Source organism: Panthera uncia, unplaced genomic scaffold, assembly GCF_023721935.1.
Source record: "Panthera uncia isolate 11264 unplaced genomic scaffold, Puncia_PCG_1.0 HiC_scaffold_1568, whole genome shotgun sequence".
Taxonomy (NCBI): Eukaryota; Metazoa; Chordata; class Mammalia; order Carnivora; family Felidae; genus Panthera; species Panthera uncia.
Window position 1 is genome coordinate 9674 of NW_026058215.1, and position 18718 is coordinate 28391.

An 18718-nucleotide genomic window follows, 5' to 3' on the forward strand; every position below is an offset into this window, starting at 1 on the left:
TCTTAAAGACTGGCATATATAGAAAGCAGCTTTCGAAAGACTGGTTTTTTTCTAGGCATTTATTTTCAAGCGTGAAAGAATACAAACGGGAAAAGAGAAGAATGTAATGGATTGCGATACACCTGTCACCTAAATATAACAATTAACATTTTTCCATTGCTTCATTTTTTGGCTGAAGTATTTTAAAAACATGACATTTCGGGGCGCCTGGGTGGCTCAGTCGGTTAAGCGTCCGACTTCAGCTCAGGTCACGATCTCACGGTCCGTGAGTTCGAGCCCCGCTTCGGGCTCTGGGCTGATGGCTCAGAGCCTGGAGCCTGCTTCCGATTCTGTGTCTCCCTCTCTCTCTGCCCCTCCCCCGTTCATGCTCTGTCTCTCTCTGTCTCAAAAATAAATAAACGTTAAAAAAATTAAAAAAAAAACAAAAAAACAAAAAAACATGACAGTTCCCCCCAAACATGTACATATACATTTTTTAAAAAAATAACATTCACGGGGATACCTGGGTGGCTCAGTCAGTTACGCATCCAACTTTGGCTCAGGTCGTGATCTTGCGGTTTATGGGTTCAAGCCCGATATTGGATTCTGTACTGACAGCTCAGAGCCCGAAGCCTGCTTCAGATTCTGTGTCTCCCTCTCTCTCTCTGCCCCTCCCCTGCTCGTGCTCTCTCTCTCTCTCAAAAATGAATAAACATTTTAAAAAATAATAAAAATAAGAACACTCATGTAAATCTACATTTTTTCAAAAACAAGAACATTTTCTGTACAACCGTTAAACCATTGTCACACCTAAAAATATTAGCAATAATTGTTTAAGAACATCACTGAAACCAGTTCTTATTTATTTCTTTATCCATCCATCTACGTGTCTATTAATGTTTATTTTGAGAGACAGCATGAGTAGGGGAGGGGAGGGGTCAAGAGAGAGAGAATCCTAAGCAGCCTGTCCACGCAGAGCCTGGCATGGGGCTCACTCTCAAGAACCGTGTGATCATGACCTGAGCTGAAATCAAGAGTAGGAGGCTTAACCGACTGCACCACCCAGGTGCCCCCTATTTATTTTTTTAAGTAATCTCTATGCCCAACGTGGGTCTCGAACTCACAAGTCCCAGATCAAGAGTCGCACACTCACCGACTGAGCCCTCCAGGCATCGCCCCCCAAACCAATCCTTGTACACGTCTCCCCAGTTATCCCTGATAGAGTCCGCAAGATGCATTTCATTGAATCAGGCCTCTTAATCTAGAGTAGCACCCTCTGCCCATCACGCCTTTTATTCTCCCGTATATTTTCTTGTTGAAAACGGGGCTATTGTCTTTTCAATGCCCCACCTTTGGGGTTTGTCCTAGTGTGTCCTCTTCCCCATATTGTGAGCTAGAAATTAGGTCTAAAAACATTCAGGTTGTCTGTTTATTCTTTTTTTTATTTCAAGTATAAAGAAATATAGTAAAACAAGTTCTATATTTTCACTTCCAGGACAACTGTTCCTTCCTGTCCTCCCTCCCTCCCCACCCCCTTTCCTTCCCCCTCTTTCCCTTCTCCCTCCACACACAAGAATATAGTCCTTAAAAATTCAAATAGTACAGAAGTACCGAAAGCTACAAAACAAACTGAAAACTTCTCTCCGCCTTTCCTCCAAGTCAACCACTGATGATTGCTCTTGCTTGATACGTGAAAGGCTGATTTTTTTTTTCTTTTTTAACCACCTCAAAGGTGACTTTTGGCCTAAAAAGGTTGCTGTAGCTTCCTAGACGCATTCCGCTATTGAACTTCTGAAAGAGTGTCTTTCAAACGCAATCCCCAGATGATTCAAACTGCTAAGATTCCCACCTGATTGCCACAAAACTACACAATCCTGCTTCTCCGATTAGTGACTCCACACAGACAGCCGAGAAGACCGATGGCCATCTGACTGAGCCCACACATGAGCTCGAGAATCCCCACGAGCAGCAGGCCCAAGAACACTGAAAAATGGATCATCCTGTGTCTGTTTTCTTTAGAACTGAAGTTCAAGCTATAGCGTCCACCATCACTGGCCCTGGTGCCACTGAGGGTGGGATCAGTGACCTCAGCAGGAGCCACGCAGGACTCTCTGAAGAACCACTGTAGATCGAAGGATTCTGGATGGATGTTGCTGAAACGCAAGAAACGAGAGAAGATATTCAGGAATATCACCATGAAGAAAGAATGCAGCATCGTGCTGTTTCTTACACTCACAGAAAAGGACGAGTATAATAAAACACAAGTACCTCGAGGGGCACCTGGGTGGCTCGGTCGGTTAACCGTCGACTTTGGCTGAGGTCGTGATCTCATGGTTTGTGAGTTCAAGCCCCGCGTCGGGCTCTGTGCTGACAGCTCAGAGCCTGGAGCCTGCTTCCGATTCTGTGTCTCCCTCTCTCTCTGCCCCTCCCATGCTAATGCTCTGTCTGTCTCTCTCTCTCAATAATAAATAAACATTAAAACACACACACACACACACACACACACAACTACTTTGAAATACTGTGCCCAAAAACTATAGCTAAGTTTGAGGTTTCTGGTCATGAGTCCATGTACTGTGATAGCTACAAAACTTTCGTTGATTATATAGCCCATCATTCTATAGCGCCTGCTCTTAGGTTGAACCATATGAAATTTGCTATGTCAGAAATGGTTGAATATTCATCTCCTGTGGTTCAACCTAATTATACAGGCATTCTACTTGCTAAAGACATGCAAATCAAGGAGGCACCTCTTTCGTGGAGCTCAATCCTTCGTGCAAAACTGCAATGATGTATCTGCTCTTAAGCGAGATGTGCAACTTCTGCTGACAAAAGGCATGTTCAGTATGTCTGATTACCATCCATCCGTGCCCACTGTAACCAGGTCTGGAAAATGAGAGCTTCTAGCCCTACCACGAACCGTCCTAAGATGATGTTTCCTCAGTTTACTATGGAGTAAGGCTAAGTGTTCTTAGACAGTTTGCATTTCTGGATCCCAAAGCTGACATTTATCCGGGGAAGATGACAGTATTTTCAGCGCATAGAATAGGCGTGTGCTTTCTGCGGTTTGCCAGCAAGTGTAGGATCGCTCTTGTAACTGTTTACTCTCTGTAACTGTCTGTGTCCCCAACTAGAGTGACTCTTATCTGCAGAGCTTAGCCTGGTGTATGCTGACTTGTCCTCTCCGAAGGACTAAATGTGCACAGCACCTGTGCCTACAATCTCTGATTTTAAACTTCGGATCTATTAGGAAACGGAATGTTTTTGAATTTTGATTCACGGCAACTGCAGTCTGCAAATTTTGAGAGATTTTTATTTTTTATTTAAAAAAATTGTTAATGTTTATTTTGGAGAGAGAGACAGAGGGCAAGCAGGGGAGGGGCAAAGAGAGAGGGAGACACAAAATCTGAAGCAGGCTCCAGGCTCTGAGCTGTCAGCACGGAGCCTGATGTGGGGCTTGGAACTCATGAACTGTGAGATCATGACCTGAGCCGAAGTTGGAGGCTCAACCAACTAAGCCACGCAGGTGCCCCCGAGAGATCTTTATTTTTTAATGTAGCAAGATAAGAGGAAATGAGGGGGAAATTTTTTTTCACATAATTCCAAAAGCGAATTCTGATTATTTTCCAAACTGAGGAACCTATAGGTAACTGATGGATTAGGTTGTTCTGTTCTTCCAGTTTTACAAATTCAGTGCTTAGATTCAGGCACAGAACCATCTTACAAGACTGAAATGAGCCATTTACAAGTAACTTCAGTGTTGTGGCTGTAGGCGTTAAAGTGGATTCATTCCCGTGCCTACGGTATATTTATAGTAAGTGCATGAATCTTTTGACTGCTTTGTTTCTTTTAGGGCTTATAAGGAAGGTTCTAGATTTTATGTGTTGTGTTTTTAGTCAACTTTTTAAATTATAAAGGTAACATACGCTTAGGACTTAGACATTTAGTTAGTTCAGAAGTGTAGAAAGTCAATGCTCCCTTCACTTCCCCAGGGCATCTTCCGTTACCATTCTCCAAAGATCAAAGCTAAATTTCTGGCGTATATTTCTCGGAATTCTTGATACACATACACCTAGGCAGCCACGGATTTTTAAAAGACCAGGATGAGCCATCTGAGGCAACTACTCCTTTTAGACAGGATCACCCCCAAAGCATTCTGAACGTAGTGGTTCCTCCGTTTCTGTGAGATTGTGCCAATCGGGGAAAATGTGCTAAATCCCTAAGAGTGTGTGTCCCAGCCACGCCATCAAAGAACAACGTGGGCCCCATGTCAACACCACACTCTTCTCGTGTAACTAGCTGCAGCATGTAAGAGAATCCGTGAAGATCAGGTGACTCACCTTAAGTTGTTGAATGAAAATTCACAACTGGAAGTGCTGTTCACTTGAGAGTTACAAATGAGAGGGCCTTCCGAGAGAGCCCGGAGAGATACTAACATGCAGTACACAGCACCAATGACTGTGATCACATTCAGAAGTGATGACAGAAGCATCTGAAAAACAAAGGAGGTGCCGACCGGCATATGTTCTTACACGTTTGCTCCTGGTCTGTTTCAAGTCTCAGCATCACGTGCAGGCTTCGGTTCAACTGCTGCTGTTCCCCGGCCACCCCGCAGCCCCAGGTCTTAAGATCTCGGTTTGCTTAGGTCTGAATTATAAAAGAACAAAGAGGGTGACGTCCCTGCCATTTGATTAGACTCACGAAAAGGTTGTGGGGCTTGCCACTGTCTCTGGGAACTCTGCGCTTTTGTATACCGGAGGCTTTTCCGTTTCAAGGGACCACTGAAATCTGGTACCTTCTCCCCGTTCTGTGTACTTTCTACTTCACAGAACCTTGACTACATCTTAAGCACACACATTTTGGTGTCTGGTCTCCTGACTCCCAAATCTTTCATCCAGATTTGGTCCTGATGCTGTGAGTGGCCCTGCATTGTGCAGGGATCAGTCAACAGTGTGGTGTTCGAACAGGGTTTAGGTGCTAGTACCATTCCTCTCCCCTCCCCCCCGCCCCCTACCGCCCACCAACACCAACCCGGCTCCAAATTGTTGACAACCAAAGTGTCCTGGACATTGCCGAAGGTCACCTTGGCGGGGGCAGAACTGCCCCCCCCTTGGAGAACCATACTGTGTTTGAGACAAAGATTACAAGCCTTTAAGCATCTTTCATTTCATGAACGAGAGCCAGAGAAAGGAGAAAAAAGTGTGAAATTTGCCCATAGGAAATGTTACGGCCCAAGCGAAAGTTTGTATAGGTCTACCTTTTCCAAAAAGAAGCTCCATATTGTTTCAGTGATGTTGTTAGTCAATGATAATCACGACTTAAAGTCTACAGAAATGAAGGGAAGGGGTACATGTCCTTTTCCTTTGATGTGATAATATTGCCACTCCTAGAGGGTTTAGGAGACCTAATGCGTAAGCAGAATAAGCAGTTACCTACATAGTGTATGTTGTGGGATGTTGGGCTTTACATATATCATTTAGCCCTTTTAATAACCCCCCAAGAGATAGATACAATTATTCCCACTTCATGGATGAGAAAAGTATAATTCAGGGAGGTTGGTGAACTTGTCAGGATCTCACGGAAATGCTAGTGCTCGGGTTTTAATCACGACACCAAAATCCTTCCAGCCGAAAGCGAAGAATGATGGATTTGGAGTCTAATTCCAATCCGGATTCTTCTGTACTACTGTGGCCTGTGCAAGATGCTTCACTTGGTCATCAAGAAGTGCGCTGTTGATGTTTTAGGTCATTTATTATTTCTGACTTCTCATCGCTACAAAGGGGCCTGGCTTTAGAAAAGTGACTCTGGGGATCTGAATTTGCCCGAGTCGGGGTTCATTTAAATGACTCAGCAAAACCAAAGCATTTGGAAACAAAATCAAGAAGCGACAAAGGGAAGGAGCAAGGAACAGTTGAGTCGGGGGAGATAGTAGGAACAGTTAATACAGAAGCCAAGCCTTGGTGACCCCGTCTCCCACCCCAAGATCCAGCCTTTCTCACTTTTATGACGCTTTGGTCTTTTCTAGACTTGGAAGATGCCTGGTCTGACTTAAACGCAGGCTTCCCATAGCTGCCACCAAGTGAGAAAAGTGCTTAGGAACACTCTATTGCATCTAGTCAATATAAGCTGGAAATTTTAATTAAGTAGGCAGCCTCACTATCATTGATAGAACATGAGCAGTATTATTCAACACGCCCCTCCTCCACCACCGCCTTGGCACTCCAGAGTTCCTGCAGCTCGTTGGCACGTAATAATCTGTAATGTTGCTGAAGCATGACTTCCAGTGATTTTCAAGCACGGTGTGGGGGAGCAAAGCCTGGTGTGTTAAGCCCAACACCAGCGTGAAAGGCGTCTTGGTTATTCTGAACTCACTGCCCTCCAAGGACAAAGAAAAATGATCGTTGAAAAGATGACTAATTTGCCATTAAAGGATATGTCGGGGAACAAAAGATTCCTAATGGAAATATGATTGGAGAGAAAAATCTAGATAAGTGTTCTGACATTTTGGCGTTCAGGGATTTAGAAATATCTCAAGTGTCTTTCTTAAGAATGTAAGTACAATAGAGAGGTAATACAAAGTCAAACTGCAAATTATGATTTAAAAAGTACCAGAGGGGGGAAACTGAAAACTAATATATACTGAATACCTATAGTGTATCAGGAACAAAGATGGACTATAAACAATTAGAAAGTAATTATAAGCCTAGATAAATATCAAATGTCAAAAGGTAAATTTTAAAAATATAAATTTTCTGTTATGGATATAAATATGTAATACAGATATAGATATGTATGCTTTAAAAAACTGGTTCTCACCCCTGGGATCACAATTAGAATCACCTAGGGTATTTTTGAAAAATACTGAATCTCTGGGAGCCAGCTCAGCCAGGAATATTTACTGCGACTGCTTGTTTATTAATTGATCCCCCTTCCTTAGAGATTATTGGAAGCCCTCGGTGTTACTTAATAGCAATGGTCACGGCATAAATAGTGTAAAGATTGTGAAGTTTGGAGTCTGATGGATTTGGATGCAAATTCACCTACTGGCTACGCTGGCAAATTATTTCCTTTCTCTGAGGATCAATTTCTCGGTCAGTGAAACAGAGATCATAATACTTCCCACTTAGTGCCTTTGAGAGCATTAAATAAGAATATCGAGTTGGAAGTGTTCTGAGCGTAGTAACAGAAAGTTAATAAGTATTAACTTCCTTTACTTTTAACTTACCTACAATTTTGTATATAATAGGTACATACTACACGTTTGAGAAAATATCCCGTTATCTTCTTTATACTGGATAAGGACAATTCTCCCGATCGTAGCAAGCCAGTCTTTCACAGAACTGAGGATACACTTTCCCAAAGTATTTTATACGCGCCACAAAAAATAACAAATATTTGAGAATTATGAAATCGACTGGGGCTCTGGGTATGACTTACAAATCCCCTTTCTTTGAAAACCTTTAGTGACAACTGAAGATTGAGGAAAGGTCTGAAGACTGGACCTCAAAGGTAAATTTTTGTGGGGAGAGAAAAAAAAGAAACTGAAAAAGAAAAACTTCACACTTTCCATATTATCGTGTAATCGTTGCAAATGGCACTTCGCTAAGCCTGTGGTCCTGCCACTGACGGTTTGGGAAGCTTTGCTGCTGCATCAGCAACTGCTCATGCGCTTTGGCCCCGACGGGTCTGTACTCACTCCAATTCTGTTGTTGCAACACGCTCTCTTTCTTGCTGCCAAGGACATTGTTGTTGCCGGAATGACCTGGAAATCACATCAGCAGACAGGATGAGCATCGTGTCTTCTCATCAGATGAAAAAGCAGTAACCCCCACTCCCGCCAAGTTGTGGGAAATCAAGTCTCGAGAGAACCAACGGGGAAATTTGGCAACATCTCCTGATATCGGGGTCCCCGTTTCAACCACAAAGATGAGGGAGTTCAGGATAACGGCTTCAAACCCTCCCATCTACATTCTGGCTCTACTCTCATCTTTAGAGAGACTCGGATTTTAAATGGAATAGAATGAGTTATTTATCCATTATTTTGGAAGGAACGCTCCTGGAAGAATTGTTTGCACCATCCAAAATTCCCTTTTCTTCTCTTTTTTTTTTTTTCTTCTTCTTGTTTTAAGTTACTATAATCTACAACCACTTATCCGATTTCCCAAAAATCGCATGAGTTAATCTGGGAAGCGCCCAGAAAGGAAATTGTGGGGCTGGCAGTTGGGAAGTAAGAATTCTGTCACCACCCTCTCCCATTTCCTAAGTTTCCTCATACCCCCCGAGGTCACCACTGTCTAGCTAGTTACCAAGCTTATGATCCGAGCATTCTTTTTGGTTCCACATTCTCCTTTCTGCTCGTGTGTCCATGATGGGTAATGATCTCACTTTACACTGATGTTCAGGAATCCTGTCTATAATGCATTCTGTGTCGAGGGAGATACGCAATGCTGAGGAAAGCTGTAAGAAATGATGCCGCATTTTCGGGATGAGGCTTCAATTTTTAGGACTACCTAGTCAGCGGCTCTGACTAGAAATTCTTCCCGGAAAAAGTGTTGTATCATTGAAGAGCGACATGTGAATTACTTCCTTCTGCTTAAGAAATGTTAGCCATGAGGTTTTTCTGCCTTCTCAGCATAGCTGCCCTGAAAGTAGTTCTCTTTTTTCCTTCCACTCTTGCTTTCTAATGTTTCATTGAGTTCTAACAAGGGGCCATGTACCATTGTAGGTGCTGAACATGTTTTAGTTCATGCCAGCCTCATAACAATCCTCTGAGGTAGGAACTATTATTATTCCCATTCTACCCGTGAAAAAACTGAGACACAGAAAGTTCGAGTGACTTGCCTAAGAGAGTGGACGAGTTGGGAGCCAAAGCTGGACATTTGGGTTCCAGAGCCCAGACTCTTTATTTATTCTCTTATTCTGAGAGAGGCAGAGAGAGGGAGGGGTGGGCAGAGAGAGAGACAGAGAGAGAGAGAGAGAGAGAGAGAGAGAGAGAGAGAGAATCTCAAGCAGGCTTTGCGCTATCAATGCTGAAATCAAGAGTCGGACACTTAACCAACTGAGCCACCCAGATGCCCCCAGAGCCCAGACTCCACCACGATTCCACCCTGGCCAATCCTGACAATTCTCCTCTCTTCCTACAGAGACGCTGTCCATTCACCTCCTTCCCCCGCCCCCGTCCCACTTCATCCTTCCTCCCACACACCCCCTTGGCTCCTCCCACCCTCCTCTTCTAACTGTTCCTTCCCTGATGCTTCTTTTTAAGCCCCCATCCACCTTTGTCCTTTAAGAACAGGTTTAAGATTTACTTACACCTTACAAGGCAGCCTTCCTGACGAACTTCACCCCACCCTGACCAGGTGCTGACTCCACGTCACTTGTGGGGAATGCTGTATTGTTATCAAGCTTTGCTTGCCTATTGCCTTGAACACCAACACCCTTGTAATTCAGGAGGCATGTAGGTATGACAGCCAAGCCACTCAGGGGCATAGCTGAGAACCCCCAAAGGGAAAAGAAACTTCAGCTCCCAAATAGGTGTCAGCATTGATAGACTAAGCTTCTTCTGTTGTATTCATAAGCTATACTGTCTTCTGAACTTCAGGACAAATCATTTAGGACACAACCGGCACTGTGCCCCCCCCATCTTTTTTTATAAATAAAGTTTTATCAGAATACAGCCATGCCCATTCACTGACATATTTTGTGCGGCTGCTTTCACACATCAATGGTACAGTTGAGTAATTGTGAGAGACTGTCTGGCTCACAAAGCTTAAAATACTGTCTGGCTCCTTATAGAACAAAATTCCCAGCCCCTGATTTAGAAATGTAATGAATATGTTAAAGTTGGAACAACATTAAGTTACAACTTAAACGGATAAATCATTCCATTTTCCCTATCGATGTAAATTAAACTAACTTTCTTGAGTATTAATTTATTTCAGAGCTGCTGAACATCTTCTTTCGTAATTCTTTTCCCTTGCAAAGGTGTTTTATAACATAACAATGACTGACAATATGTGAATTCTCACCCAGTTGACTTCATGACATCTTTTTTTTTTTTTTTTTTTTTTTTTGAGAGGGAGAGCACAAGAGAGCATGAGACGGGGAGGGACAGAGAGAGAGAGAGAGGGAGAGAGAAAATCCCAAGCAGGCTCTTCACTGTCAGCAGAGCCCGATGCAAAACTCCATCTCACAACCCTGGGATCATGACCTGAGCCAAAATCGAGCCAGGGGCTCAACCGACTGAGCCACCCAGGCCCCCCAGCTTCATGACATCTTAACACATCTTTGTTACGTGATTATGGGTAACTTAATAACTCACTGTAGCTCAACCATTTTGCCCAGTCAGAGTTTTGGGAGTTGGAGGGGCTCTTTATGAAATGGACAGTAAAATGTGATTTGATTTGATTTTTGTTTAAGTAAAGTCTACATCCCATGTCAGGCTTGAACCCACAACCCTGAGATCAAGAGTTGCACGCTCCACCAGCTGAGCCAGCCAGGTGCCCATGGACAGTAAAATGTAAAAGTATATGTGTACATAGGTGACTGAATTATAAGTCTTCCAGATAATCTCCTGTGATCATTAGTAGTTATGAGAATACTCTTTCTCTTCAATTCCTAAGCATGAGTTTGTGTGAAATTAAAAATCTCGATAGATTTTTTGTTAATTTTTTAAGATGTTTATTTTTGACAGAGACCGAGCATGAGGAGGGGAGGGGCAGAGAGAAAGGAAGACACAGAAACTGAAGCAGCTCCAGGCTCCGAGCTGTCAGCACAGAGCCTGATGCGGGGCTTGAACTCACGAACCGCAAGATCATGACCTGAGTTGAAGTCAGACACTTAACCGACTGAGCTACCCAGGCACCACAATAGATTTTGTTTTTAGAAAGAAATAGTATTGTTCATTTTTTTTCTTACAGAAACACATACTTTTATCCAGTTTTAGAAGTAAGGTAGTATATGATTTGGTAAATGAAGTACAAGAGAGCTTTTAGATCATTGAAACTCTGATAAAATGCAAACTTTGGGGATTTTTCTATGTACTTGAATGTGAGAATAACACACAAAGCCATAGTTCAGCATAAATACAAAAATTATATTTTGAGAACTCTTGTTATATGTAATATTTCTAATGTGTTTAGCATTCAACAACTTGTTCTCTGTTAAGACTTGTTCTGTGTTAATTAATGATATTTAATATATTACCATTATGTAATAAGTACACTCAATGAGTAAGCATAATTAAGATGAGACTTCCAACTAACTCATATAAAATAAAATGGCCTTTCTATTTTTAGAGGATGGACTTCAAGTCTTTTTTTTTTTAGTACCTGAAAAAAATAACACGTATTGATTTTTCCACTTAGGAGATAATGGTTGGAAATAATTACGCAACATCTTTACTCTTGGTTATGGTTTCAAAAGATGAAAAAGTTCGCCTCTCTTTTGAGTAAATCATAAAACCATAAAATGAGTGTGTATTTTATGAAATAATCAATAATGAATTCCCCAGTTTTTATTATTAGCTACTTCCTGCAAAGTCCCATTTTTGAAAAAAGTTTAAAATACCTTAGCAATTTTAGAAAGATTTCAAGAACTAGGACAAAAGTGCTATCACAAGCAGTGAATTCTTCCTTATTAACGTTTCTTTGTATTTAGAAGTGTAGTAAGAGATCCACATTTTGAACGATTCCCTTTGAAAAAGATATTCTTCCAGGTCCTATATATAGCCAAGGATCAGGAAAATGTACCTGCATTCTGAGCCTTTCTATCATCCACCAGTTTGCTTGTGAGCCTAGCCTAGAGTTTGAAGCTCAGTCTGTAAGAGACATGTTGAAATTTTCAAGGAGCTGTTTGCTGCTTTGATGACCTTCTACAATGCTGCGCAACAGAGATAACCTTGTGTGATTCTGGTACCTCATTAATGTTTATTGAGGATGATAAAGTGCAATCGTAGAACCAGAAAGTCCAGATCCTCTGGAACTGTTTCACAGATTTTGTCACCTCTGTATCCTTCAGTTTCCTGGCCACTTAAATGTGTGAATTATGTTCTGGATTTCATCTTTCCCCTTTGTCAGTTGGAGACAGTCGTTGAGAATGATGGTGCTAATACTGGTGGAAAACAAACCTTTGGAATCAGCTACATCTGGGATTGAGTTTCACCCCTACTATGTGACCTTGTTAACATTCCTAACCTTCTGTGTGCTGATCTGTCAAAATACAAGTAATAATATCTACTTGGCCAGATCATCAGAGAGATGAAATGAACTAGTGTAAAGCATGACCCCCAGTAGCTGGTGCTTAACGGTACTCTCTGTGCGTCTTTCACTCTGTCTTCATCCCCTCTCTTCTTCCTCTCCCTCTCCCCCCACCAAAATAAGCATACATAGAACATAGCTGTGCACTATCACCACCTGAGGCTCCATTAATGCTAGCAAGAAATTCTTTTCAATGGGGGTGGGGTTTATAGTAGAACCAATTTATATTTAAAATTACATGAGTTACCCTAATGGATTAGGAACTTTTAGGGTTTTCATGGACATTGCCATCATTGATTAAACTTGGCCTGCTGTGGGCGCCTGTGTGGTTGGTTAAGTGTCCGACTTCAGCTCAGGTCATGATCTCATGGTTTGTGAGTTCGAGCCCCACGTCGGGCTCTGCGCTGACAGCAAGGAATCTGCTTGGGATTCCCTGTCTCTCCCTGTCTCTCTGTCTCTCTGTCTCTCTCTGCCCTTGGCACATGTTCTCTCACACACTCTCTCTCAAAGTAAATAAATAAGCTTAAAACAAACAAACAAACAACACTTGACCAGCTAGCTGCTCCTGGCTGCTGGTCTAAGCAGATGCAAGGAAGCTCATGACATTCAAGTGGAGAGAAACTTCTAGAAGGGCAGAAAGCAGACACAAGGATTGGCAGTTGCATCGCGGATGAGCGCTATTGATCACTTTCTCTCAGCCTGGAAGAGAAGTCCCATGGTGGTTGGAAGAAATAGCCCTTTGAGCAACTTTTTCTACCTAGAACAAGGTGAACAGATTGCTCACGATGTTAAAGGAAAAGAAACCATCAACTTTGGGCGGAATGCTTCCTAAAATGGCTTTCTGGTGCCAGAGTAGTCTCAAATCCAGCGTGCCAGCCAAAGGAGGATTTTTTATCTAAAGCTTAATATCTAATGACCCACGAGTGTTCTCATATAAGTCTGGGATAAGACCAGAAGCAGTAACATGATCATCATCATTCACACACACACAGACACACACACACACATCCAAACAAAAGCTCATTTCTCTGGCTTTAACCAGAGTCCCTTTATGGGTAGCATTTCCCACCCCATATTCCTGTGAATACTTAGAGACTAGCATTGGCAAAGGAAAGCTGAAGGAATGGATTCAAAACATCTTGAACACAATAAAGAACAGCGTTACATGTGAAGAAATATGATCCGTACGAACCCAACCAACGTTTATCAAATTATTAATTTTTTTGCCCGAGCCCCCTGGCCTGTACTCCAGTTTACTTAAATTGTCGGTCTTCACTTAATGCCAGTATAAATTAATACCATTCCACTCCTCCTGACAGCATCCCCAGCCAAGACGTGGCCCACCAGCAAGCTAAAAGTCTTTAGAAGCTGGGTAAAATAGACAGGCCTTTCCCGAAATCAGGCCAAGTAAACGTTACTCACCATCAGCCCTGCTCCTATAATTCCTGGGAACCACCACTCAAAGCAAGAGATGGGGTTTTGAAGAAACTGGCCTTCATCAACTAAGTTGACAATTAGAGGGATTGCGTTGAGGGTTATTCCCAGTAGAAGTAGAACCAGCAAGGTGAATCCATTACAGGATGTCCATCCTTCACAGCAGGTCATGGTCAGTGGTCAGTCCCCGGTTCAACGAGAAACCCTGTCAAAGTGGCTGTTTGGGTGGCGCTGCCTTGCCTTTTATCCTGAGCCTTCTAGTTAAAGTTTAGAACTTAAGAAAAATAATTGCGGGAAGTAGTTCAGAGTCCAGCAGGGCAGGACGTTATTATGAGAACTATTAAGGAAGTAAATTGGGGTTTATTTGCACTTCGTTATGTATTTGTTAAAAACAAGCTTTTATAGTTTATAATAAAATGTTTCCCTGATAGACACAAAAATTTCCTGATAATGATTAAAAACAGCCACTCCCACCCACCCCACACACAAACTTGTGTCCACCCCAGTATCCAATCTACACTGGCTTGATCTTTTTAAAAAGTTTACTTATTTAAAGAGCGAGAGCAAGTATCAGTAGGGGAGGGGAAGAGAGAAAGGGAGAGAAGCCCAAGCAGGCTCCTCGCTGTTAGCACAGATCTCGACATCGGGCTCCATATCACAACCTTGACTGAAATCATGAGCTGAGCCTAAATCAAGAGTCAGACGATTAACTGACTGAGCCACCCAGACGCCCCTACACTGGCTTAATCTTGAAGTGTCATCCAGTAAGACTGAAGACAAAACACTTCAGGTCCTGGGCAAGACAGTAAAGCACCAGGACGCCTTCTGGATCCTTGGATTGAATGACATCCATGAGAGCCAATCTTTGATGTGGTCAAAGAAACGTGTTCATCTGCAATGACAATTTCAAGCTCCTGCCAGCGCACCCTGTCAGCAGGAGGCCACAAAGCGTCGTCCTCTCAGGCTTTTTCATTGTCATTAGTTATTCTCCTCGGTTGCCGTATCACACATTTATGTACGTAAGCCTCTTTTTCTGATCATAACATTATTTGTATAATTGCTGTTGTTGGCACACCTCAATTTCCTGTCAGGTAGGAACCACAACTGCAGGAACTCTTGGTCGAACTTGCCCTTGTGACCCACATAATAACACAGATAAAGGTCACTCTCCGTGACTCCATAGGACAAGGAAAGTGGGGGGGGGGGGAGGGGAATCTGTAGTATGTGTTAGATACATTTATGCAAGAAAATAAAGAGATGAAAACTAAAAAAAAAAAAAAGATGGGTTTAAGGTATGCTTCTCTAATATATTTGACTAGTATGCCTTATAAAAAATAAAAACAAGAATATCCATTTTACATGATTTTTTTCTGTTGTATTGATATTATTACCACCTGTGGAAGTTCCTTATTTGGAAAACGTTCAATAATAAAATGAACATATATGGGATGCCTGGGTGGCTCAGTCGGTTAAGTGTCCGATTTCAGCTCCGGTCGTGATTTCACAGTTTGTGAGTTCCAGCCCCGTGTCAGGCTCTGTGCTGACAGCTCAGAGCCTGGAACCTGCCTTGGATTCTCCCTCTCTCCCTCTCTCTCTGCTCCTCCCCTGCTCATGCTCTCTCTCTCTCTCTTTCTCTCTCTGTCTCTCAAATAAACATTAAAAAAAATAATAATATGGATGGAACTGGAGTGTGTTATGCTAAGAGAAATTAGAGAAAGACAAATATCATATGACTTCACTCATGTGGAATTTAAGATACGAAACAGATGAACATAAGGGAAGGGAAGCAAAACTAATATAAAAACAGGGAGGGGGACAAAACACCAGAGACTCTTAAATATAGAGAACAAACTGAGGGTTGCTGGTGGATGGGGGGATGGGCTAAATGGTCAAGGAGCATTAAGGAGGACACTCGTTGGGATGAGCACTGGGCGTTATATGTAGGGGACGAATCATTGGATTCTACCCTGAAATCACTATTGCGCTATATGCTACGTAACTTGGATGCAAATTTAAATTTTTTTTAAAATATTAAAAAATAATAATAATAAATAAAATGAAATACAAAAGTTCTCGTGCTAATTGGCCATCCGTGGGTCTTCAAGAGGGCTCTGCTTGTGGTAATGACTGAGAGATTCAGGCTGACAGAGGCACAGCCATCTCTACCCCGGCTCTCACAACTATAGAGGCAGAGTAAAAAGATGCGGGGAGCCACATACGAGGTCTTAAGGTTTTTGTCCAGAAGAGATCCACATCACCTCTTGCCACATTTGCTTGGCCAAGAAATGCTTGCCACATTTGCTTGGCCAGTTATGCTTGAGTTCAAGTGGGTGATGAGATACAAACCAATGTGTGTCCGGAAGAGATTCAAACATTAGGCGGCTCTAATGCCTCCCATGCCTTCCTTCTGCACCCGAGTGGTCCCCATTCCGGCCCGGAGCAGGCATGCAGCGGATGCTGTTGGGAATGACGAATGGCTGAGTGAGTGCAGAAGGGGAGTCGGTGTCATCCACAAGCTCAGGCGTCATGGTCTCAGAGAGTGGCACCCCAACCTGCAGAAGCAGGAGGGCATGGGGCAGGTGTTACACTGGGCGTGTCTGGTAAGGGACGCCGAAGCGTTAGTTCCACGTTGGGGTCCAAACAGAAAATGACTCTTCGTACCAAATGGGTTAAGCATCCCCCACCCATCACCATAGCACACAAACCTCTGAAAATGACGGAAGGAACACCAGGACAGAGCACTACCCTTCAGTGGCGCTGTGAGAAGGGGGATAGTCCCGTTGAATGGTTTGTATACTTCTGCATGGTTGAGGTTATCTAGAATAATTTCATATTTATTTTATCAAAGTTCACTGCGAGAAACTACCATGCCGCTGAGTTATATAGATTATATGGCTACAGAATTATAATAATATATAAGTAAATTATGTATTTATTACTGAGATAACTGCATGGGAAGAGGTAGTTACTTATTTTAGCAGGCGGACTAGGCAACTTCACATGCTTTTCCATCCCCATAAGGAGTTGAATTACAGAACTCTTTAGGTATTGGGGTGTTCAAAGGGACCTGAACTTGTTGGACTCTACCTAACTTCTAGACTCTTTGCCAGAGGACCAAAACTAAGTAGCATGATTTGGTAGTGGCCATAACAAAGCCTACTTCCACTTGGCTTTGGTAGTCTTTCCACTTGTAGCTAAGAGTAGGTACCTGAAAAATTGTGTAAAAATGTAGAAATATAATCTGTATTATCAAGGGAAAGATATTTAGGGATAAAGCAGGAAAGGGAATCCACTTACAAATGAAGAGAAGCAATATAGCAGACAACTTTTTAAAATTTTATTTTTTATTTATTTATTTTTTTAACGTTTATTCATTTTGGAGAGACAGAGAGAGACAGAGTATGAGCAGGGAAGGGGCAGAGAGAGAGGGAGACACAGAATCTGAAGCAGGCTCCAGGCTTTGAGCTGTCAGCACAGAGCCCGACGCGGGGCTCGAAATCACAAACTGTGAGATCATGACCTGAGCGGAAGTTGGACGCTCAACCTGCTGAGCCACCCAGGCGCCCCTATTTTTTATTTTTAAAAATTTACATCCAAATTAGCATATAGTGAAACAATGATTTCAGGAGTAGAGTCCTTAATGCCCCTTACCCATTTATCCCATCCCCCCTCCCACAACCCCTCCAGCAACCCTCAGTTTGTTCTCCATATTTATGAGTCTCTTCTGTTTTGCCCCCTCCCTGTTTTTATATTATTTTTGTTTCCCTTCCCTTATGTTCATCTGTTTGGTCTCTTAAAGTCCTCATAGGGGTAAAGTCATATGATTTTTGTCTTTCTCTGACTGACTAATTTCACTTAGCATAATACCCTCCAGTTCCATCCACGTAGTTGCAAATGGCAAGATTTCATTCTTTTTGATTGCCGAGTAATACTCCATTGTATATATATACACCACATCTTCTTTATCCATTCGTCCATCAATGGACATTTGAGCTCTTTCCATACTTTGGCTGTTGTTGATAGTGCTGCTATAAACATGGGGGTGCATGTGTCCCTTCGAAACAGCACACCTGTATCCCTTGGATAAATGCCTAGTAGTGCAATTGCTGGGTTGTAGGGTAGATCTATTTTTAGGTTTTTGAGGAACCTCCATACTGTTTTCCAGAGTTGCTGCACCAGCTTGCATTCCCACCAACAATGCAAAACAGACCCTCTTTCTCTGCATCATCACCAACATCTGTTGTTGCCTGAGTTGTTCATGTTAGCCATTCTGACAGGTGTGAGGTGGTATCTCATTGTGGTTTTGATTTGTATTTCCTTGATGATGAGTGATGTTGAGCAACTGTTCATGTGTCGGTTGGCCATCTGGGTGTCTTCCTTGGAGAAGTGTCTATTCATGTCTTTTGCCCATTTCTTCACTGGATTGTTTTTTGGGGTGGTGAGTTTGATAAGTTCTTTATAGATTTTGGATACTAACCCTTTATCTAATATGTCATTTGCAAATATCTTCTGCCATTCCTTTGGTTGCCTTTTAGTTTTGCTGATGTTTCCTTCACTGTGCAGAAGCTTTTTATTTTGATGAGGTCCCAGTAGCTCATTTTTGCTTTTGTTTTCCTTGCCTCCAGAGACGTGTTGAGTAAAAAGTTGCTGCGGCAAGATCAAAGAGGTTTTTGCCTGCTTTCTCCTTGAGGATTTTGATGGCTTCCTGTCTTACATTGAGGTCTTTCATCCATGTTGAGTTTATTTTTGTGTATGGTGTAAGAAAGTGGTCCATGTTCATTCTTCTGCATGTTGTTGTCCAGTTTTCCCAGCACCACTTGCTGAAGAGACTGTCTTTATTCCATTGGATATTCTTTCCTGCTTTGTCAATGATTAGTTGGCCATACATTTGTGGGTCCATTTCTGGGTTCTCTATTCTGTTCCATTGATCTGAGTGTCTCTTCTTGTGCCAGTACCATACTGTCTTGATGATTACAGCTTTGTAGTATAGCTTGAAGTCTGGGATTGTGATGCCTCCTGCTTTGGTTTTCTTTTTCAAGATTGCTTTG

General features: G+C 42.4%; 1 protein-coding gene and 1 pseudogene across 1 annotated transcript; both read right to left on the minus strand.

Annotated features, from left to right (window-relative positions):
- Window positions 1-511: 511 nt before the first annotated feature.
- LOC125917185 (transmembrane 4 L6 family member 20-like) lies at window positions 512-13841 on the minus strand. Its single transcript, XM_049623448.1, has 4 exons — window positions 13659-13841; window positions 7676-7741; window positions 4320-4471; window positions 512-2132 (listed from the first exon to the last, which is right to left on the minus strand). Exons 1-4 carry the CDS (start codon window positions 13839-13841, stop codon window positions 1844-1846), a joined length of 690 nt encoding a protein of 229 aa, XP_049479405.1. The 3' UTR covers window positions 512-1843.
- A 562-nt stretch (window positions 13842-14403) lies between these two features.
- LOC125917186 (protein mago nashi homolog) lies at window positions 14404-14835 on the minus strand (annotated as a pseudogene).
- Window positions 14836-18718: the final 3883 nt, after the last annotated feature.

Coding starts and splice junctions, on each gene's coding strand:
- LOC125917185 (XM_049623448.1), bottom strand. CDS start 13,841: ATGACCTGCTGTGAAGGATGGACATCCTGTAATGGATTCACCTTGCTG. Junction 7,742..13,658: donor TTATAGGAGCAGGGCTGATG/GTGAGTAACGTT, acceptor TGTGATTTCCAG/GTCATTCCGGCAACAACAAT. Junction 4,472..7,675: donor GTTGCAACAACAGAATTGGA/GTGAGTACAGAC, acceptor TTTGTTTTTCAG/ATGCTTCTGTCATCACTTCT.